The sequence below is a fragment of the Perna viridis genome, chromosome 1, assembly GCF_037379345.1.
Source record: "Perna viridis isolate PV_CMFRI_1.1 ecotype Kerala chromosome 1, ASM3737934v1, whole genome shotgun sequence".
Taxonomy (NCBI): domain Eukaryota; kingdom Metazoa; phylum Mollusca; class Bivalvia; order Mytilida; family Mytilidae; genus Perna; species Perna viridis.
Window position 1 is genome coordinate 5,308,746 of NC_142445.1, and position 25,338 is coordinate 5,334,083.

The following is a 25,338-nucleotide window of genomic DNA, read 5'->3' on the forward strand; positions in this document are numbered from 1 at the left end:
TAGGTAGTAAGATAGCTAGATTTATTGAGAAACAATAATTCGACGTTTTGCAATGTCACTGATTGGAGTGATTTCAATTCTCCATATTAAGTAAACGGAAAGCTTTTTCCTCATTATCATACAAACAATGTTCTTGTCTTAGTTGAAATATCGAATCCAATATATATACTGGTCAGTGACAGTGACAGTGTTGTATCTAGAGAGCTATGAAGTCACATGACCATATTCTATGGATCTTACAGAATTAAATACTCTTATGATTATTTACAGAAGTATCGTTATATAGATTGGAAACTCACATAAATCATTTAAATTAATATGGCTTTCTATCTGGACATACAGGATTAAGTCAAATATGGTGAGTGTTACCTAATTAGTCAATATTATTGACGCTTGTTTATTTCAATAAAGGTGCAGGAAAAAATACTTTTTTTCAATTGGTGATATGTACACATAATTGTAGATTTTTCTTATTTTTCAAATGTTCAAAACTACTAATTCTTACCACGTGCTTTTCCTCCCCTATTCAGTATCATGTGTATATACTTGCTCTCTGATCACTGTAGGTTTGTCCCACTGAATTCAAGCCTTTCGGAAAAAAAACTGAAATAAAAGGTTTGGTATTGAAAATGAACACGCGAGCATAGAATAAGAACTTCATTATAGAATTCATAATTAAAAAAAATGTGTAGATCGATTGCCTTTGTAACATGCTAACACTTTCGACGAATAATGAGAATAATAATACTATTAGGATAATCAATCGGGAAGAGCCAATAATCAAAATATGATCACGAGTGCCTAAGAACGCCTAGATTTAACGAGTGGGGGGATTGTGCAAGAGTGTTTTAAGAGTAAAATCTTATTGCGTTCTTGGCATAAAGGATCTTATTTTGGTTATTCATGACTACCAATTGATTATCCTACTTGTTTTACAGATTTCCACCATTATTCGTCGCTATTTTCAACATAAATTTTAAATTTTGCGAATGGTACATGCAGATTAATATTCATGTTGGGACGTTTTGGTGGGAGAAAGTGCGAGAGTGAAATTACCGAATTTATTTCGTAGCTTGAATTATCGAAAATTTTTACCCTGGGAACATTAGATAAATCACTGCTACCTATATAACAACATATAATATTCCGTGGTAAAATAAAATCAAAATTCGAATTTACGATTGTGCCACAAACGTCAATCCTTCTATATTGTTATGATTTATGTATTTATAGCATGTTTAGTACCTTGTTAAATATAGTTTGATTGATACCAATTGGAACCAAGTGTTCGACAATCGACAAACTTGACCCTCATTACTAGCCAAATCATAAAACTGTTGAAAAGTTTATTTCATCATCAGAAGACTGGTTGTTTTCTTTTATGTACACTTAAATGTTTAATATAACACAAATTAAAGTTTAAACAAACTGACACAAGCGCGGAGATTTTGAAAATAGGGGGTATGAGGAAAAGGGGCTCCAGGCTATTATTATTTCATTTTTACAAAATAAAAAAAAAATCCAACATTTTTTGAATACCTGGGGTCATGTCAACGAAGCTCTCTTAGGAATTGGAATAGGAATCTTAGGACACATCTTTTTCCATAATCATGTCAACAAAAGTCTCCTGACTTAAGATACGTCCTAAAATTTGTTCTAAAGTTAGGATACCTCGGTATTTGTTTTAAGATGATCTTAGGATACTCCCAAAAGTCACATGTAAGAACTTAAAATGTCGTAAATTGAAAGAATAGCAACGAACATGGTCCCTGTATATGCTGAAGTAATGTTTAACATGGCCGCTGTATTTGCTGGAGTAATGTTTAACATGGCCGCTGTATATGCTGGAGTAATGTTGAACATGTCCGCTGTATTTGCTGGAGTAATGTTGAACATGGCCGCTGTATATGCTAGAGTAATGTTGATCTCATAGCGAAGGAATAACATTTGACGGAATAAAATATTTAGATCATTATTTCACATCCACTGTATACGGCATTTTCTTTAAGGCAAATATTCTCCTGTACCTTGTGTTTTGCATTAATAGTAATAACTAATAACAGACTCTGTTAAAATATTGTTGCCATATCCATCTTAACTGCAGTCAATATAATTTGAATTACTCTTTCAAAAAAAAAAAAGGTCCCTCTCTTTACTATTAATGATTCATGCAATACGTGTTAAAAGACTTGTAAAATTAAAGGTAATGATATCAAGTGGACCTCTGCTCGAATCTTTTTATATGTATCAAAACTATGGACTCTAATTGACATATTTTACATTAACGCCAAAAAAATCATTATTTTTAGATTTAATTGTGTTGCTTTTGTAGAATTTATCCATTCTCGGTTCATAAAAATGTATTATAAATTTGACATATACCCTTTTTCAATATATTCGCCATTCAGTTTTAATAATTATTCAATATTAAATCATAACAAACTTAACATCATCTTAAGACCATCTTAGGATGGTTGTAGTAAAGATCGTCCAAAGATTGCTTCGGTTTACACCGTACGACGTATCTCAGACATGTCCTAAGACCACCGTAATGTTATTCTTAAGACATGACTTCAGATCGAGATATCTAAGGATACCTTCATTGACGTGACCCCTGAATCTCCATTCTTATCATTAATTATGTAGATATCTTTTTAACTATTTGATAATAGTTACTCACATTCTAAAAAAACAAATCTAAAGCGATAATGAATCTTAAAATATAGCCACCGTGCTTTAATTAAAAAGATTGCGAATTGGGTTTAAGTCGTCTTAGGTAAACCATCATCTTATTATATTATAATTGTTTTGTTTTCTACCAATAAAAATTGTTATGATATTTTAATAGTAATGTTTTATTTCGAGTACACCAAGTTTCTTTTTGTTAGCCTAATTGCTACATGTTCCTGTGAAGTGGACATTCACTAAAGTTTCATGCGGGGACAGTTCTACCAATAGTGTTAGTTAATATACCCACTTGTTTGGTCAACTTACTTTCTTTCGAAGTACTGACACTATTATAACACTTGATGTATTTAGATAGTATAACCAAATATCCTGTTCAATAGGGTAGAAATAAGTAAATAAAGCTATGATATACACTGCATACAAGAAGAACCCAATTAGTATGTAACCACATGTATACATGTATTAATAGTGTATCATACATGTGTAAGGTTCTGATGTTAAATTGGGTGCACTCACTCCTGAACTGTAAAACTCCCAACTACAGCGCTGAATTCCTGGCGTTAGGTCTTAATAAAATTTCTAGATAATTTCAGTTCAAATTTCTCTGGAAACCAAACAGAATAATGTATCACACGTCTTCGAAACAACACTTTTAGAGCCTGGCTTATATAATTACTATATACACTTTATTTCTGCTAAACCTATGTAGAAACATTGGTATACAGATAAACATGCATATTTTACAATATTCATGTGGTATTTATTAGTTTATTGAACTTTAAAACATTGCAATTCACTAAAAACTTCTTATTTATATATATTTTCTTTCCATCATGAAGGACCTGCATTTTATTATATAATGATATTCATCACCTATATCGCCATCCCGACAAAAAGGGCAGATTCTGTTATCTCTTGATATGTTTTTCCATCTCCCACTTTCAACAGAAAGTTGATGATTTAAATTTACATAACGTTGCAATATCTTTATCATTAAGTATATCAAAATATTTTTCAAGATACCATGATCTTTTTTGAATACTCGGTAATTTGACGTTTTAGCACTATTTTCAATATTTGAATACCAACTTAGGATGAATTGGTCATTACAGTGCTTTTTAGCCATTTACCATTGTAGACAAATTGAGCCATATATGTATTGCAGGCCACACTCATTCATAATATTTTCAATACCTTTAAGCCATAATGACGAAAAAGTTGTCTTGTTTGTTAGGTTTAGTATCAGCTTATAAGTAATGGTACTTAATTTTTGTTCTTGACCTTTCAAGAATTTCATCCAATAAGAAAGCATTCTTACTTTAATATCTAAGACTAAAGGACATCTTCCTAGGTTCCCATAAACCATGGAGCTATGCGTTGTTGATTGAACTCGGAGTAGAAATTTACAAAACTTCAAATGGATTTTTTCTATAATGTCATTATTACCAAAGCCCCATATTTCACAATCATACAGTAAGATTGGCTTGACAAGTTTATCAAACAGATCCAGCTGGCATTTAATTGAAAGATTATGGACTGGCCTTTTTTCAGTAGACTATACATGGCTTTATTTGCCTTTTCAGCTAAATGATGTTTGCGGGTTTTAAAGTTTCCACTCTTCGGAAAATGTACACCCAGTTAGTTAAAGTCATTTACGATTTCTACAGCAGAATTGTTGTAGACAAAATTCATATTTGTTTTTGTCTTTTTCGCGAACAAAAAATATATTTTTGTTTTTTCAACATTAATTCTTAATTTCCATGTGTTACAGTACTCTTTAAATTTATTCAATGAGTATCTGATTCAGCCATAATGACAGTGTCGAACTTCGTAATGAGGTGCAAAACTTCTGAAAGATTTATCAAGCATTTAGAGCTTTCGTAGAGAGCGCCAGGAAGCGGTGTGAGCTCTACGGTTATTACATGTACTAAATTTCCCTTAAGGTTTCCTAATATACTAACGAAAAAAAGTCATGTCCCGGAAGTAACAAAAAGTGAATGTCCCTACGGAGAAAATTCCTCGCTTCCATAAACCAAACAGACAAAAATAGGTTAAGATTACGTTTCGGTAAAAATAAATTCATCTTCTCTAATAGTTTTCGAGTCTTCTCTATTTTTTTTACTAATTAAAGAGTAATCAAAGGAACCAAGGTTAAAGCGGTAATCAAAAGAATGCAATCCAGGGACAATGACCAGACATGGAAAACAGACATACACAACAAAGAACATAGAGTAACTAAAATCATACATACAAAGTAACAAAAGCAAATAAGAAGTGAATATGATGTTTTTAAGTTCGTGAAACACTTTGATGTACGTACGTGCATCTTCTCTGTTCCACTGTCGCTATTGTCAAGAACCTAACCCGCCTTGGAAAAAAAATATAACTCCGATTATATTATCCAAATCGAAGCATAGCATTTCTAAGACAGAAAAGGCAATCATTTTCTTGTTTGGAATTTGCAACTATCGTCTCAATCGCAACTTCTCGATTCGGAGCATTGCCGGGATTGGCCGAGGATGTACCGATTGCTATCGTCTGGATTTTGTTTACGTCACATGAAATGTGTAAAATATTCCCACCATTCGTGGAGAACTGAAATATTTCCGGTATCTGTACAAATTGATCTAACGGGCCAAAACTGAAAAGGATGTTGCTAGAGATGGCCTTAAGGGATAAAATATGTAAAATACTGCGAAGTACTATTAAGTTATCGACCATTTTGAGAGCGAGGGTAAAAAGGGGTATGGGTTGGAATTTTGGAAAAACTTTTTTTCAGGTTATTCATTTATTAAACCCACCCCCCATTAATTAACAAGGCAGATTTTCAAAAACAAATTTTGATCTCGCTTGCTGCTTAAATACAAATGAAAATATTGCGTTTGCGAAGCAAAAATTTTCATCCGGGTGACCCCACTTTGTAATGTCCTTTATTATTTTTACGAGTCTCACACAAACGATACATGTATGTAAAAGCTCACGGTTCTCGCTGATTTAGGCAATACCTACCCCATAATAAAAATTAGTTGTATACGTACAAGTACATGGGACCATTCTTATTCTGTAACTCAAGAGAGAAATGGTCACTTGTAAAATTTCGCGTGTTTAAAAAGAAATATACATAGATACAGATACTTTTGATTGGTGGATAGTGAAGTACTATGACTCAGTATGGCCCGATTTATTACTTTTAGTCTTTAGAGTAAATTTTCTAATGAAGTCATTTCCTCATTAAGACCTTTTATTTTCTGTTTGTTTTATCGCGGCTTTGTGATGTTTCACTTCGACTTCACATTCAAAGAGCGGCACTTTTTATCGTCATTTGAGATAAGTTTGATTAAATATTAGAGTCAGTTAAATCCGTAGGGATGTACGACTCTGAAAAAATGTATGGATGCATTTCAGTCTATGATTAAAATATGTTTAAAATAGAACTGTTTTCTTAATTAAATTCTGTAATATCAAGACAACAAAGCTAAAAGTCAATCGTATACTTCATGAACAACAGTCTCACAAGAAAAAAATATCGATAAAACGTTCATGGTGTAAATCGCAGTGCAATATTTAGTGGTTAACATTCAAATAGGACAAATTTTCTCGAAAATGATTTGCTTGATTTATAGACAATTGAGAACTTTTCACATTTTGAAAATCATTACCAATCGCAAAGGAAAATGTTCAATGATTGAGAAAATGCAGATTTAGATTACATTAAGCCGATACTTTTGAAAAGTAAGCCGATACTTGTTGAAAGTAAGCCGATAGAAAAAGTAAGCCGATAGAAATATCCATATTGTGACATGATCCGCCACTCATAGATTGCTTTTGTGTTATCTTTAAATCATCCTTCGTGTTGTGATAATAACCCTTTACGTTATACAAGTATGAGGTATTTGTGACACTAAAAAAACTTTCCAAATTTGGATCCCAACGAACAAATTGTTTTGTAATTACTTGTTACCACCAATAATCTTCAAGACGTTCTTTAATTTTCCTTCTGCGAGGGATGTCATGGAAGCACATCTGCGCTGGTCTCAATAGGCATTTGTAGCTCTTTGATAAAAAGGTCATTTAGAACACACACTTCCAATATATAAATGTCCAATACATATTATTTGCCCCTAACACAAGAGTGCTATCTGACTAGATTTTCCTTCAAACAGTCATTTTGCTGAGATCAGTAGGTGTCATTATTTTTACCACTTACATATTAGATATGTTATATTGGTATACTTATTCTGTAATCTCTTTAAAGTTTGACCTGAGTTTTTGTAAATTTATCTTCATTCCTATACTTTAACCTTATCATACAGTTTGTTTCCAACTCTTTATCCCTATAATCACTTCGTTAATGGAATTCAGTTTTGAATGTAATATTTCGAGTAAGGAAAGATTAGGGAGAATGTACACATGTGCTAAATTGGTCTAACTCTTACAAATAAATCGAGATTGATAAAACACAAATGTGCAAATACCTACGTGAAGAAGACAACAGTCAGCCTTTGTCCTTCTCCAAAACCAATGTTAAAAATATGCACAAGTCTAGAATGTTAGGTGTTGTTAGATGTGACAGATGTCAAATGGTATTTTACCCATATTGTTTTCTCGGTAAGCTGTTGTATTTTTTCTCGACTTGTCGAATTGCTCAGCTGTTATGACAAGAATTACTCCTTAAAAATAATGATCGCAGACCGTAATACAATGTAAGAAAGAAGTTCAGTCCATGTATTATCTACCTCGATTAATATAAAGGAGCGAGCTATAAAGAATCAACAGCTTTTCCTTTTCTATAAACGCATTGTACTATTTTATAACACTGTTGATTTTTACATTTATCTAATGTTTCATTTTAATTAAATAATTTCGAGGACACCTGATTTTGTGGGTTATTTTATATTCTGGATAATTAGTTTTTGACACCTTTGTTTAATGTATAATAAATTTTAAGATCAACTGCGTGGTTCAATCCTTAATTCTATTATTCGTTTAAGTGAGAAAATTGTGTTAATTGGTAATTAATTTGCCATTAAATTCTGTTTTATGTCTATTTCAATGTTTTAGACCTACAATGAATTCGAAGCACAAAATATCCTAATTTCCTCTTTAAATAATTTCCACGCCACATTGTATTTTAACGGTCGTAAAATTAAATCCTAAAAAATATAAAGAAGAAGAAAAGAGTCTCGGGGAATGTAAAGACTTAATTTCGAAACTACAGCAACTCTATTAATGTTTACATCGTCTAGTATACCAACTAACACAGGTACTTGGCTTCATTTCAGTATGGACAAATTCATCTATGTGTCAGAGAGCTGGTTATTGAAAAGTTTGGTGAAGAAGCTTGGACTAAAGTTATGTAAGTTTTCAAGCAAACAGAGAACCGGTAGACAAGAAACAGTTTTCTTATGGACATCATCTTATTCTGCGCTATGATATAGTTAATTTTCTTTACGTCTTTTTTTATTGATCATTGCAGAATATAGCTTAAACAATAACGATCAATTTGAAAAAGAGCATAAACAACAATTTAAGAACGAAATGTCTGAGTGGAAAAATAATTCGGAAATTAAATGCCTTTTGCACTAGTTGTTAAATGTGATACTGCTTAGTCCAATGTATGAACATTAAACTTATTCGTTAACAATATTTTAGTACCCAGTACACATGTGCTGGCAATGTTTTAGTACCCAGTATACATGTGGAGGCAATGGTTCCCAGTCAACATGTGCTGGCAATGGTTTAGTACCCAGTAAACATGTGCTAGCAATGGTTTAGCACCCAGTAAAGATGTGCCGGCAATGGTCTTTTACCCAGTAAACATGTGCAGGGAATGTTTTAGTATCCAGTAAATATGTGCTGGGAATGTTTTAGTACCCAGTAAACATGTGCTGCCATTGGTTTAGTACACAGTAAACATGTGCTGGCAATGGTTTATACCCAGTAAACATGTGCTAGCAATGGTTCCCAGTAAACATGTACTGGCAATGGTTTAGTACCCAGTAAATATGTGCTGACAATGATTTAGTACCCAGTAAACATGTGCTGGCAATGGGTTTTACCCAGGAAACGTGCTGGCAATGGTTCCTAGTAAACATGTACTGGCAATGGTTTATTACCCAGTAAACATGTGCTGACAATGATATAGTACCCAGTAAACATGTGCTGGTAATGGATCTCAGTAAACATGTGCTAGCATGGTTTAGTATACCGTAAACATTTGTTGGCAATGGTTTATTACCCAGTAAACATGAGCTGGCAATGGTTCTTAATAAACATGTGCTGGCAATGGTTCCCAGTAAACATGTACTGGCAATGGTTTATTACCCAGTAAACATGTTCCGCCAATGGTTTAGTACCCAGTTAACATGTGCTGGCAATGGTTCCCAGTAACCATGTGTTGTCAATGGTTAAGTAGCCAGTAAACATATGCCGGCAGTGGTTTAGTACCTAGTAAACATGTGCTGGGAATGTTTTAGTACCCAGTAAACATGTGCTGGCAATGGTTTCCAGTAAACATATACTGGCAATGGTTTAGTGTTCTGTAAACATGTGCTGGCAATGGTTCCCAGTAAACATGCACTGGCAATGGTTTAGTACCCAGTAAACATGTCCTAGCATGGTTTAGTAAACAGTAAACATGTGCTGGCAATGTTTTTTCTCTGAAAAAGAAACTGGATCAAACGCACTGAACTGTAAAAAGTTGAAATTGTCATGGCATTTGTATAATACTTTATTACTACTAATGCTAAATTATTAATGATATCTAGTTTTCCTAATTGGCCCATCTTTAATTTATGAAGGGAAGGAGTAATCAAGGGAACCAAGGTTACAGCGGGAAAATAGAAATCCCCATCAAACGGTATGTTCAAATGGTCAGTACAGTGACTCAATTTTATTTAATTGCTCACAATCAATATAATTAGTATAACACTTAGGATTATAGATTAATGAGAATTGGATGTTCGTGTAAAATGTAATATGAGATTTTATCACTTATCACTAATACAGACCTAATCCATTCAGAACGGAAGTGGAAAGGCCCGAAACTAATCATTTATTTGTCTGAAATTGCGATACTCATTTAAGAGGGAATTGACTTATTGACAAAAGAACAGATTTTAATAACTGGAAACAACCGGGTGGATTACAAAAATTAAATATTTACATAGATTGGGTTTATCTAGAACAAATGTAGCCTGATGATCATTGAATAACAATGCAAATATAGAGATTGGTTTGTTAATAACCTTGAAGGAGTTGACCTATGTTCTGAAGTCATGAAAAGTGCTTCACACGCTATACACAATCAATTCGTAATATACAATACGTATTCGTGCGTTTGTACCACGCTTACGTTTACAATTTAGTACTTTTATACGAATAAGAACTCGTTCACGGTTTACACGTTCATGATGCCTAATTAGCATACACAAAACTGCGCATCAATTATAAGTATATTTATATTCATGCTATGCTATGTTAACACGACAGACAGAATAATTTTTGTTCAAATTATGGACCTTACAAATATGATGTTTGTTGCACAAATGAATCAAATTATTGTTTACCATTTACTGATATAATATGGTTTTTCTGATTTTCGAATTCTACACGTGGAATTTATTCCCCATTTTGTATATTAATAATTAGTTAATAACATGTTAATAAATATATCAACATGTGCATAAATGATTTATTGACATCAGTAAATAGATGAATCATTAACATGTCGATAAGTCGTTTATTGATATCAATAAATAGATAAATTAGTAACATGTTGATAAACCATTTATTGATATCAATAAATTGAACGAATTATTAACATATTAATAAATACTAAATAACGCGTCATTAAATCTTATTCCGGTTTATGCATGCCGGGAAATATCCAATAAAATAAGCAATTGCACACACTTTCTGACCATGATTAAACCTCTTATCGTGGCATCCACTTTATCAACACGTTAATAATTCATCTATTTATTGATATATAGTACCCAGTATTATTATTATTTATATCAATAATTAATCCTTAATATTAATAATTTGATTTATAGATATTAATAAATAGGTAATAAATTGCACAAAGGCTTGCCATATTTTTTTTTATTAACCAACAAGGTAACTAAAATTAAATTTGATTTTCCCATGTAGTACGGAATACAAGACATTGCCAATTAGGGGAAAAACAGAGCTTATTGGCTACGCCTTTTGTCATAATTACAAATCATCGATGATTATAACAGACTTAGATCAAGAGAATAGTTTAAATTGCTTCCTATTATTTTGAAGAGTGAACACATCTAAAGTTTAGTTTAATAAGCATGTCCAAACGCTATATAACAGGGTGAATGCATATATTTTGCAAAGTTTTAGAACGAACAGCACAAATCATTGAAAATAGTTGTAGTGACTTAATTTCTTTTGCTTTCTTTATAATTCTTGTTATTGCTTGTTACTACAGCTGATCATATACTACTTAATTCCCTAGATTATATTGATATTCTAAAGAATTCCTTTGATAATTTATTGAGTCCTACCTATGGCATATTATTGATAAGATCACCATAGTTTTCTAAAATACTGATTATTTCCTTTCTTTGAGCTGTCAGCATTTTTCTTGACAATGGATGAATCTGAAATTATTGTATACGGTAAACAGTAATACACATACACTGATCATGACATAGTTTTATGATATATTCATGTAACTATCTTAAAGGGGTGTATCGGTAATATGACTCGGTACGTAAGCACTCCGATTCAGAATATAGTCAAAGATTCAGAGCTTCTATTTAGCAGTTTAGGGCACTTAATAGTAAGACAATAAAGGTGCAAATGCTTAATTCGTCATTATTATATATAATAAACATTATTATAACTGGTTTCTTATCAGTTACTTCTTATTGACGCAGACGTCTTTCAGCGTTTACATTATCCTTCTACAATGCAGTATAACACATACCAGTTTTTTCGTTGTGATGCCGACAACATGTTTCTTTATAAATTACTTGTATGAAATAAAGTGATAATTTGTTTACTATTTTAAAAATACATGAATTTGAAAATGACCACGTGTTTTTTAAATCACATTATTGTACACATTTAACATTTTACTATTTTTATATTTTATAGCGAAAAAAGTAAATTGAATGATGAACACGACTTTATGGTATTTCATAAATACTCTGACGAGTGTACGTTTGCACTTATTGGCACGGTGTGTGACGTTTCAGGTAATTTAAATTCTATAAAGATGACTCACGGAGAAAATATTTTGGATCTAATACTTTTTGTTATTTGATAATTTTCAAACAGAATGACAGAACAGATACAAATGAATGATACAAATGACTCTATTAACTCATTAGAGCAATTAACAACTTAATTCAATTTATTTCATAATAGGAATTAATATTTTGTTAGGAAAAAATCCTTGGTGTGGTGGAACTAGTGTTATCTTACATAACACGATGCATCAAATATATGAATGATTTATTTACTTGAGATCCAAACGGCTGTATAGACACATTAAAATGTTCAAATCTATTATTTAGATCATCAATATCTTCTAAAGGATTGGTATTCTAAAGCTGCATCTTTTAATTGATGACCATACTGTAGCATATATACTCACTGAAACAGACCATACTGTAGCATATATACTCACTGAAACAGACCATACTGTAGCATATATACTCACTGAAACAGATCATACTGTAGCATATATACTCACTGAAACAGACCATACTGTAGCATATATACTCACTGAAACAGACCATACTGTAGCATATATAATCACTGAAACACATAACTATAGTTACACTAAACAAGGTACTGGTGTTGACCCTTTGTTTCATGACAGAAAGATACCAAATCTATTGTAACATCGTAAGATCACGTTTAATATTACTTGCTCATATCAAATTAAGTAGTTATTCTGTGGAAAATAAATCCTAGAAAAAGTATGGTTCTAAATGTAAATGCAATGTGATAATCAGATTTCAAACATCTCCAACAGTCTAACAATTAACGATATCAGAAATTGGTATAAATATACTTTATATCAACATTCATGAGGTTATTTCAGCTTTGTGTCTATATTAGGAACAAATCACATACATGTAAAGAGTTTTATTAATGCATTATGTATCGACATTAATACTTCACTTTTTTTCAAGCTTAATACTTACGAGCATACAAACAATTTCCATATAAACTCAATTTTCAAATACTAGTAATAAGGCTGATTTATCCGTTAACCCATCAACAGAATTTGTCTAGGTCATTGAATGTAATTTTCCCATTATATATGCTCTCTTTGTAATGAACAATCAACTGCTCATTTGATATTTTTATCACATGTACATAAAACTCATTTGATGTCTGGCGATCTCACAGATTCATATACATATATGTTTTAAATTGTGTCCTTTTCGAATATCGTTGATGCATTTCGAAGATTTGCCACAAATACCAATAATTTGATACATTTCATAATTCAATGTCCGCATTTCCTACTTTAATGAAGATATAAGACTGCAATGTATATTCTGTTCTCATCAATAACGTTAGCTGATGTCTGGATGTCTGGATGATGTATATGTAAACCATTCGACAACAGAATGTAAACTTATTTAATGGCAGTATTTGACAAATTGTAAAATTAATTCTACGATGGAATCAATTAAGTTTATTACACAAATTAATGAGCTTTGTATTTGTCAGAATTTGGAATTTTGAATGATGATGTTTTTTGAATATTTTTTTTACTAGAAATCCTAGGAACCTGAATCATTCACCTTTAAGGGAAAAATAGATTTAAATGCAAGCATCATTCAACTCAATCTACAAAACAAAAACCGCTAAGAGTACATGTAAACAAAACTGATTACAGTAAATTACTTGTTTGAAAGAAGATATTTCAGAATAGTTCCCAACATTGACAGATGATGACAGATACAACATGACGGTAAAAGCTCACATCAAACTTCGATTTCAGTTCAAGTTTTTACCAGCAAATTTACTATTATATCACGTGATATCTGTTCAATATTAGAATAGTACACCAATAATTCAAATATTTATATTGCGATATATTGAAGGTTTGCCACTTGCTGATGTACTAGAGGTGTTCGGAGAATACTTTCTGACGTATTGTTTACGTCATGGTTACGACAAGATGTTACGTACGTTAGGCGGTGACTTCATCTCATTTGTACAGAACTTAGACTCTCTTCATGCGTTACTGTCGATGACATATAAGAATATATCTGCCCCTTCGTTCAGGTGGGTTATTTCGGGTTAAAAAAAAACGAACTAAATGGACTTTCAAAGTAAATTGTCAATTCTTAAATACGGAATAAATGATTACATCTGGAGTCGTGACCAGGAAAATAAAAGTCAACAAAAAGAATTGCCAACAAGGTTTCTTGATTAGATCACTGTACTATAATTTATTTCTAATGATGTACGATAATATCATTTATAATTCCTTTACCTCGATAATAGTTTTGTAAAATTTTTACTACTTCTATTAGGCTATCGATAATTGCATGTAGTTACATGCATTTCCTACTTCACAGTCTAAATTATGGCCGGGGCATCTTGTTTATACTCGGCGTCACATAAATAACATACTGTTAAAATTTGAATAAAAATATTTTCTACGACTTTATTGACACCTACCGTCGTTTAAATTGTCTTAAATGACTTGCTCATTCGTTTAGCCAAACGGCTTCTCCCTAAACAAGTCGTTTATTAGCTTAAATCATGCGTAACAAATCCTTACGGGAAAATCCCATACTAATATCCGCCATGTTGGTTTCTACGGGACGATTTGTTTACAAACGAAGTTCGTAAGTTCCCGTCGAACTCCGGTGACAATCGTCTGCTTGATCAACTTCTCGGTATTGTACGTTGTTGGCGTAAAATAAATCCGAGATATCCGAAATAACGCCGAAATGCATTCTGGGTTCTTCGGTTTTTGGACAAACCATTTAAACGTAAACAACATCTCCTAGCAACCCAATCACTGTAAACATGGCCGACTTTTTACAATGTAAATATTGGCACCGAGAATTAAAATCTGACCGGAATTTAACGATTCAATGTTTAGGGAGAAGCCGTTTGGCTAAACGAATGAGCAAGTCATTTAAGACAATTTAAACGACGGTAGGTGTCAATAAAGTCGTAGAAAATATTTTTATTCAAATTTTAACAGTATGTTATTTATGTGACGCCGAGTATAGGTAAAATTTGATTTACGGTGTTGTTACTTCACTGGCTATTTTTACACGTTTTTCTCTTTGTAAGGTATAATAGGATGTCCGACGTTACTTTTCAAATACAGAAGTGTGTTTGCAAACAAGTAGCGAAAAACTCTTATTCGACGACTGAATTGTTTAATTTTATGGTTTTGTTTACAGATGTGAAAAAGAGGATGATGGTTCGGTGACTTTACATTACTACACAATTCGACCAGGTCTTTATCCAATTGTTTTAGGTATGAGTTTTTAGTTATAATACTATTAGATATTATTTATCATATCTATGGTATAAGCAAATTCGTTTTTGATTACGTTAAGTTATTTTTAATTATATTCCTTACATATTTGTAAATGACATCTTGCAACTATATAAAAAGTGAAGGGTCTCGCAAAAATGTATATCATACCCACCTATATATCAATATAGATAAAAAGATAGACAGCAAACATCGCTGCAAACATGAATGTAGATTTGTTCACAGCGTTGTTATTGCCCTCATTTGTTTAACTAGGGTTTGACGTCATATTGGCAACTCGGCAGGTGTTTCTAGAAAAGTTGAGGACGCTTATCCTACCGCTGCACCTGGTTCTTTCTCCCTGTGTAAGTGGAGTCCATTTTGCGTTTTCATTGGTTAGCTTTTATGCATGTTTTTCTCAATAATTTTTGTATTGATGATGCTTTGTATGTTACCTCGGTTTAGCTTTTATTCTCAGATTGTTAGCCCCGTTCTAATTCTGATCTTTATGTGGTTAATGCTTTATAATGCCATTGTACAAGAGGTCACAAATATAGATACATGCGTTGATATGGGCACAATGTACAAAAATATTTCATGAACTTTAGAACCATGATACAATTATTTCTTGCTGGTATGAAAGAATTTCGGTTTAATAACATATGTAGTTTGAATATAAGTCATATGACGACATTAATGATGCTGTCAGATGAATAAAAACATCCCGATAAGTTGTACTATAAGAGAAACAATTTAAAAGATTGAGTATACCATTTAATCAATTCTTCAAAAGAGTAGGGTTTCTGGGGCCTGACATCTTTGTTTTAGAAGTTGAACCTTTCCTTGGATTGGAGTTAATTCCCTTTTACATTAGTATCACTTTGAGGCTTATATATTAAGAGTCATTCATCGATCTAGTGACTAAAATCCTTTCAATTTGGATAACCTCCCTTAATCCAGGTCTACTACCTTAACATGGACTTTTGTCTTGGAGCAATCAATTTATAAAAAAAACAGCGCATCGTTAATTGAGATATCACGCTTAAACAAACCAAACTTTAGTTTCTGTGTGAGAGACAAATTAATAATAATAATAATAATAATAATAATAATAGCTATCTTTGTTATTGACGCATTTTCCCATTTTGTTCATTCCAAATCCGATTTAGATTTTTTTAGTATATTACGCATTTCAATTCAACAAGTAACTAGTTCCAATTATTAAATATATAAAAGATTATTCATGATTTAATATATAAATTCAGGACATCAATGCCCCTAATGGAGGCTTAAACTTTACAGTAACTATCACTTTCGTCCAATGAAATGCGTTGGAAGATCAATCGGTTAGATTGCAATAGTTAAGCATTGGTGTCTCGTGATGTCAAAGCGAACTCAATACCGACTGCGTCGAGAAAAAAATAACAATGCAATCATAAGTTTTGTAATTATCTCTACGCGGTCTTCAATGGTTCCCTTGTGAATTGCGCTTTTAAGCTGCACAAATTGAATTTATGTATAAATAATACTTTTTTTCTTTCAGGTAATTCCTTTAACTTTACATTTCCACTTCTGATTTTAGCGTCTCTCACTTTAATGACAAACTCTTTATTCTGCCAATAAACTACTTGAACAAATGGTAGCGATTTTACATAGGTTTGTTATATATTATAATTATCTTTTAGGACTTGTAAAAGCAGTTGCTAGGGATCTATATCAACAAGCTGCTTCAGTACAATTTGTAAGTAAGTCACAACATGTGACAGAAGGCGGAAAAACTCAGGAACACGTGATATTCAAAGTGCAATTAAGAGAAACAAAAACAGCCGAAAAAGAGGCATCACCAATTCGTACTATTGATGTGTACAAACCAGCAGTTCGCGAGGGATTTCAAATAAGTGCTGTTCAGTTTTGTCATGCATTTCCGTACCACGTGATATTTAACGAAAAGTTGGAAATTCAGCAGTGTGGACGGATGATTCAGAGGGTCGTTAACTGTCATATAAGAGTTGGGATGAAAATGCCTGAATTATTCGATATAGTGCATCCTATAATGAAGTTTACAATAGACAACATCCGAACATTTATTAACTCTGTATTTATGCTCGGAGTTCGATTTCATAGCAACGGTCACAGGTTTACATTGAAAGGTATCTGTATTATGTTTTCGTTCTTGTCGCCCTTAACGGTGCGTATAAATGCACCGGTAATGAGTAACATTAGTCTAAAAAATACCACATCGTGTAGATGTCATATGATTTTGTTTGCCACCCAAAACTGTATTGTCTATTAAGTTGAAAATTCTTTCATGTAATTTATTTTGTAGAACAGTTATTTTGAGATAAAGATGGAAAAATTATCACCAAACAATTCAACAAACGCAATTACTTCCATTTAAATTCTCAACTTTCTTTCATATATGAAAGCATCCCTGCTACACCTGCCAGTGGAATTTTTATATTACCACTTATACGTTATATCAGATTTTTCCGAAACTAAACGAACATTTTGTACTATTTAAAATGAAGCTCCTGGTACAGGAATATGTTGCTACAATATACAGATCATCATTACAAAAATATGGTCGTCATAATGAATCCGAGAGTTGTTATTGTACATCCATATCAATTTGTTGGCAGTGTCATACTCTTCTTTCTTCTTTTTAACCCAGACGAGAAGTTTGATGAGCAGGTGTTTCTAGAAAAGTAGAGAATGCTTATAATACCGTTACACTTGGTCCATACTCCCAAATTATTTAATGTTACTTGTTGTGTATGTCTAATTTCCTCATCGTTTTACTTGGATAATTTTCTTTTTGATAACCGTTCGAATCCTGGTCCCATTGATTTCCCTCTTATATGATATTTAAGTTGTTTATTTAATGCTTAATTACATTACTCTATGCATGTTAAGTTGACGCTTAATAATAAATATTGGCGACACAGGACGTAATACACCAGCCAGTTGCTTAATTCCTAATGGCAATCGATTAAAGCATTAGTAAATGTGCCATGCCGTAAATAAAATAACATAAAGCAAGTGGTTTCAATACTTTGTATACTTTTGCTATTACTAGTTAACGAAAGGAAACAGACAGATTGTTATACTATTCGCCCCGTGCAGGTCGGGTGTTAAAAGAATAGGCCTGCAGCACCGCTAAGCTTGTCTTTAAAGGCGACTAAATAGTGCTCAGAAACCTAGCCGGGGGATAGAAGCTCTGCCCACAGAGCAACCGGGTTGTGTGCCCCAGGCGGTGGAATGGGGTACCCCTGGTGTAATACATGCAGGGGTTTTCAGGCTATAATACGGAAAACCTGACAGCAAACCATAGTCGTGCACCGTGTTGGGAAAGATGCCACGTTCCTCGCACGTTAAAGAACCTTCCTGTGGTATTCGATAGGAGTAGGAACCTTTGCGCTCCGCCACAGGAGGCTAAATTACCCGACCCTACCCATCCCCTTTTTTCTAGTGGCAATCAAAGTTTGTCGACCCTATTGTTCTTGTGTCCCACCCATCTTTTCATTTCGTCATCATCATTTCATGTTAATTTTATCATCCATTTCATGTTCATCGCCTGAATATAGCTGAAATATTGCTGCTCGGGCGTTAAACCCCAACAATCAACAATCAATCAATTATGTTATATTATGCCATGTCATTACGTATATATAACTGAACAGAACAGCTTGAACGATGTTTTAGAAGCTAAATTTATCCTTCAACTACATAAGTAGAGTATGAATGACATTGCAGTGTTGAGTTTATTTTCCATTTAATCTATGCTATGTGCTACTTTTAATTTGTGTTAAATCTGTATGAACGTCTTGAGATATTGAAAGCGGTTCAGAAGTCAATATTTATTATGCATCTTCTAAAAGGCTTCTAAAATTAACCACAAAAGATTTTTGTACTTTGAAATGAAATGACGAATTTCAGTACAAGATTTACTCCTTATATCAAAGATAATTCTAAAAATAAGCGCACTGGCAGATATTTCAATACCAGCCCATGTCTAAGATTTACTTCTTATATCAAAGATAATTTTAAAAATAAGCGCACTGGCAGATATTTCAATAGCAGCCCATGTCTAAGCTACCTAAGTAGCTACCTTCCGTATACCCTTTTACTTGTTATACGCATGACTACAATCAAACAAATGAACCACACAAAATTTGCTTTCAGTGTTTATAGATGCCAGTGATCCGACAAAAATATATTTTGTTATTGCACACACACACACACACACACGCGCGCAAATACAAATACATTAGAAAAAATGAGGTGTAAATTAAATCTAATTTTGTAACAAGCATTTGATCGGTGTATTCCATATTAGCAAATCTGATTATTTTTGTATAATCTTGTTTGGTTATGTAACAAAGATTTCAATTCAAATTAACTACAACCTAAAACGCTAAGAATAAGCCCAGTTTTGATATGGAAATGGGTAGAAATTAAATCATGAGAATTGTTTTTTTGACATATATATAAGTTTGCATTACCAGCTTTCGGTCCTGTTACGCTTCATTAATATGTACGCGGTTCATGAACCGTAGATTGACCTGAAATTGGTTAACCTGGTTATAAAAACAAAAATCCTTAAAATGATTTGCGTTGTTTCATTTAACAAAGACAATTTATATTTCAGGTCAAATGATTTGGCTTGAAGATATCAAACATATGATCTTCATCAGTTCGCCAAGGATTTCCAGTTTAACTGAGCTCATGGAAATGAACGTCTTCCTTTCTGATATTCCTCTGTACGATGTCACAAGGGAACTCGTACTGCTCAATCAGCAGAGAATAGCAGAGATAGATGTTGCGTAAGTTTAAACAAGAATTAAGATGTTGTTAACCAAAGCCTTTGTAGTAAGCGAGACCTATCGATTCAAACGGTGAAATGAAAACATCACAAATGGAACAATCTATTCTGCAGCTGTAAGAAGTTAAAAGCCGTCAATGATAGTGAAATAACGACGTAAGAGGCAGTATTTTAAAATTAAAAGTAAACTTGTTTGGTTTTGGTTCTGTGCAGTTATTTGTACTTCGAATTGTATTTGTAAACAATTTATTAAAAAAAAAGCAACTGACAAAGGCTATCACAGTAGTGTTGTCCAAAGAGCAGTGTTCTCCGTGAAATATATTTCCTTTGGTCTTTCGTCTACACTGGACGTGAAATGAGAAGCAACTCAGCAGGTGTTTTAAGAAAAGCAAAATATGTCCAACCTAGCTCTTTGTTTTTGTGTGTATATTTTTGCTGTCTAATCGATATCCTTGAACTATATTCTGCTGAAAGAGTAACCAAATGAACCAAGGTTATAGCGGTAATCAAAAGAACGCAATCCAGGGACAAAGACCAGACATGGAAAACAGATACACACAATAAAGGACATAAAGTAACTAAAATCATACATACAAAGCAACAGAAGCAAATGAGCAACTCAGGCTCCACTAAAAACAAGGAGTATGGACCAGGTGCACCTGTAGGGTAAGAGTCCTCTGCTTTTCTAACCGTCCGAATCCGGATTAAACAATCAGAGGTTTTAATACCGAAGTTGAAGGACACTTTCAGATCAGTATACAATTAATACCCTTTTATATGAGAAGCAATGTCATAGTACATATTACGAAAATAGGTATGGTGAATATGCCAAAGAGATAACAACCCCACCGGGATGAAAATGTCAATCCAAGTCCACCCATTTGTCTTTAATGAACGACGAAGAAACTCTCACATCACAGGGCAAACTGCAGCTACCTTTAAATTATCATTATACACAGGTACAGCGAAAGAGCTACCCCATTATACTCATGTGACATAAAATAAATTAAAGATGAGACCAAAACAATGCATACAGAAGCAAGAAATTCCTGACATGGGACAGTACAGTCTTTTTGAACGTTTTTCATTAGAAAAATAAGCAATACTCAAGGTATAACGAGAGCAAATCTGTGGGAATTATATTACCAGATCACCAAAAGAAATAAACTAACAACCAGTCACATAACAAAGACGTACGAAATGTATCCACAAAAAATTGAATCCCACTTAAACTAAACATGTGTTGATTTTGTAAGACGGCCGTTGTGCTGATCGGAAAATGTTAAGTACTGTAAAAGAGACGACGACGAACAGAGTATTTCAGATCTAAAGCTATGGGTAATACATTATTTTGCGTTTGCTGTTGAGTTCTTTCCATAAAAATCGTTGTTATGGTCACAAAATTTAGTCAAGCATTTAAGTTGAGACTCAAAAACTTGTAAGCTAGTGCAGCTCAAATGTTGCTTTATCAGAAATGATAATTAACAATTTGTCATTCGAAGCAATTGTAATGTATTTAGTTTAAATCAAGGTTTAACCCGAGATTCTGGTCAAGATAAGAGTAATATTGGCAAAATCAAAGGCATGTTTTTTTTGTTCTTTTGTGTAATTGGTCTGCCTCATACAAGCAAGAAAAAGATACAGGTTGTTGCCAAACGCTATTCAAAACGTAATAACTACAACATTTGTTGGGAATTGTTTTACAGGTTAACAGATCTACCCACAATACACGTGGCTTTTAGTAGACACGTCATTTTACTAGTTTAAAAACGAATATGATACCCGAAGCATAAAAGAAATGAAATTTCTAGTCCACGATGGGCATTTGGAAGTAAAAATTACATATCTGTTTTGTAAGAGAAAGCATAATGGCATTGTTTCTTTGAATAAAGAATGGCAACTCTTAAATTACATTTCAAGTCGGTAGATTAGTGATTTATTAGAAAACTGATGTGGTCGTCTCTCGACCTTCAAGGAGATTCCATTTGTTTTATAAATGTTATTTCCGTTTGGTTTCTTTATCTTGATTGGTTTATCAGCTCTTTACCATTTAGACAGAAAGATTCCACAGATATCATCTTACCTTTCGAACTTTTTTGGTATTTTTCCATTGGGAGAAAGAATTGATTTGAATTAAGGAGATTCCGCGCTGATCTTTTCCTGTTCCATGTTGCATTTTTTTCGCCTCGAACGGAAACATCAGTACTAATGTTGGTTACCCTTGTTTTTATAATTGCACATGCCATTATTAAACTCATATTTTAGCTTGTCATTTAATTAAGGCATTTTTACCATACTTTTCAGATTAAATAAGCCGCGAGACATCGTAATAAACATCGTACCTGCAGGTGACAAACGTTAACGAGGTGTAAAGCAACGTTAATAATTGTATCATCAAATAATGCCGAGTACATAATTATTCCTGCAAACATCTTTTTTTTTACCAGATGTTAGCACGAATAAGATTTCTAATGAATTGTTTTGTTAAAATTGTTAATAGAGATGCAGAAATACACTTACTTGATGCTGGAAGCGATTGGATTATTTCGATGATAAACAATACATTGCTTCTGTTGGCTTCCATGCTCTTTTCAGTACTATAGTACTGAGTGTCAGTGTTTTTTGCCTTGTGATGGTAGCAAGTATGCATGAACTAACATGTTTATCTTTTTTGAAATTTCAATTTTTATTTTGCTGGCTTGTTTTCTAACAATGCGTAAATGATTAATGCATTTTTTTTCAACAAACGAAAAGCAGATAACATTAGTTTACATCATCCACTCTTTAAGTAGTAGTCTTTCTAAACATCGGACAGATGGTGATTTATGTCCAAAACCCACCAAATTCAGTTTTATTCCGTGTTCAATAAGAGTTACTGATCACACAACCAGTCTTAGTTTTTCATTTGGTTGTTGCGCTTTTGAGATAAAAATTATGTAGATTGTACATCAAAATGACACTTTGCAAGAATTATCGTTCTTGCTTTGGTTCCATTTGGTTGATTGTATGATTTTCTCAAAAGTGCAGTTCTGAATACAGAAATGATTATTATTATGTAAATATAAAGCATATGTAGACTGAAAAATCATTTTTAAACCACGAATTACTTTTCCATTGGCAGTGTCTGAATTGTATATGGACTGGTATTTAATAGCACTGATTCTGTAATAAGATAATTTGATTAGTTTGTAAGCTGTATAGATAGCATCTACGTTTATCAATTCAATTATAGTATATTGTGAGAATGAATCAGAACAATAATCTGAGGACACTCCTGTCTTTTTCAGTGCACTGTTATTTTCTCTGTGATAACTCTCATAGTTAGTCGGAACTCTAAATTGGTATTTTGACAATTGGTGGAAACATTTTCAGTGGTTTTATGCTCCTTTAACTGTTTCTTTCCATTTATCTTGCTCCCAAATGATCCGTTGTGGAGAATAAATGAGGGTAGACTGACATTTGCTGCATTCAAATTTGTCACCGAGGGACATAAATGATACAGTTTTGGAGTTTCATCATGATTATTCCGCTAATTTTGTAGTGATTGATATTTTTTTCTTAGTTTTTGAAAGTACATCTATCTAATCAGTGCAACTCTCTATATTAGATACTGGAAAATTGTTCAGTATTAAAAGCGTCGAATTATGACACGATCATATAGAAGGTACAAAATAATGTAATTAGTCTTCTCTTCTCAAACGAGTTAATTGAACAAATATAATGTGTCATGCTTTATTCAATTTTCCCTAGATTTCGACCATAATTTTGTAACAGAAACTGATTGATGATTATTGGTATTTGATACATGTCTCCTACATTTTGATATGTGAAAAATTGTGTTTTTTTATTCTTTTGCAACTGAAGACGAAAACAAAATGAATGTCTAAATCTTTGCGTTTGGTATTCTCACTGTGTTATTTCCAAGTTATTCAATGCATAAGTTAATGTGTTTTGGTGACAAATATAATTTGAGTAAAACGTTTCTGTGAAGCATGTGGATTTTGCCATATCATTTGCCTGAAGAAGAAAGACGAACAAACGAGATGGCCAAAGCTTTATTACTACGCATCAATGAATTACACTATATGTGTCTAATCTATTTTAAACGTTCTAATAAAAACAAAATAAAAAAGTGGAAAAAGTCGGCCTTTTTTCAGGTGCCTGGATTAGACAGAATGTGTCATTAACTAGATACAAAACACTGTCTTCCACGTAAACCCTTTTAACATATACTAGCAGATTTTCAAGAGTAAGATTTTCAGGTTCATGTTACAATATCCTTTCTGTACAACCTGAACTAATCAGTTAACAAATCCTTCTCTGTTTAGTAAGCAGCTTGATGAAACAACGGTTAAACTAAAGCTGACCTCAAAAGCATTAGAAAACGAACAAAAGAAAACTGAAGAACTACTTTCACAAATGCTGCCAAGAAAAATCGCCGAAGAACTGAAAAATGGACGACCTGTACAGGCAGGTAAGAAAGACATTGTTGCACAGTGTATTTGATATATTTCATTTGCGTTAAAACTGATCCTAATCTGCAAGAAGTACATATCAGATATACAATATACACTTTCAGAAAGAAATAATGGTGAACATCTTTGTTGTTATATAACTGGTGAAACACAAAGCATGTTATTCAGAAAATATAAAAGTCATAATAAACAGGTTAACACAAGTATTGCTTTTTAATTATGTACACATAAAATTATGGAGCTTTCAAAAAGACATGCTTGAATCTAATACGTGTTCGAACTTTCCATTTCCAGAAAAGTTCGAGAATGCCACTATACTGTTTACTGATATTGTAACATTTACTAACATAGCAGCAGCTTGTACACCGATGGATATCGTTAATCTTCTCAACGACCTCTACAATAAATTCGACCAGAAAACTAATAACTTTGATGTTTATAAGGTAAAGTTCCAGAATTGATTATATTATTGTAGTTAATAGTTGATTGTTTTTCTTTTTTTTTTACTTTTTAATTTTCCTTTTTTCTTAGTGTTTTTTGTTTGTTTGCTTGGTTTTTTTTTCAAAGTTGTACAAACCAGTATTGTAGCATCGGAATATGCGTGTTGCCAATATTATCTATGTATTCTATAATCTAAATAACCTCGGGGATATGAGGTAAAGAGTGATTGGTAGATCAACTATTACAATAATTGCTTATGTAATTTAATTCAGAATGTGAGGATTCTATCTTTTTTTTTCTAAAACTTAAACGCAAATATCATCGTGAATAAAAAAAAATAACAGTAACAATAACCACACATAAACGATTATTCAGGGATTACTCTCTCGGTTAAAATGGAGTATAAA

At 32.7% G+C, this 25,338-nt stretch overlaps 1 protein-coding gene across 1 annotated transcript in view; it reads left to right on the plus strand.

The window, feature by feature from the left end:
- The first annotated feature begins 218 nt into the window (after positions 1–218).
- Positions 219–25,338, plus strand: part of LOC148626978 (guanylate cyclase soluble subunit beta-2-like) — a 30,304-nt gene continuing 5,184 nt past the window's right edge. The window contains exons 1-9 of the mRNA XM_088564642.1: positions 219–358; positions 7,971–8,044; positions 11,824–11,924; positions 13,794–13,977; positions 15,117–15,193; positions 16,879–17,343; positions 19,842–20,016; positions 24,344–24,489; positions 24,785–24,933. Of these exons, the coding sequence (XP_088420768.1) occupies positions 356–358; positions 7,971–8,044; positions 11,824–11,924; positions 13,794–13,977; positions 15,117–15,193; positions 16,879–17,343; positions 19,842–20,016; positions 24,344–24,489; positions 24,785–24,933 (1,374 nt within the window). The 5' untranslated portion in view covers positions 219–355. The remainder of the gene's footprint in view (positions 359–7,970; positions 8,045–11,823; positions 11,925–13,793; positions 13,978–15,116; positions 15,194–16,878; positions 17,344–19,841; positions 20,017–24,343; positions 24,490–24,784; positions 24,934–25,338) is intronic.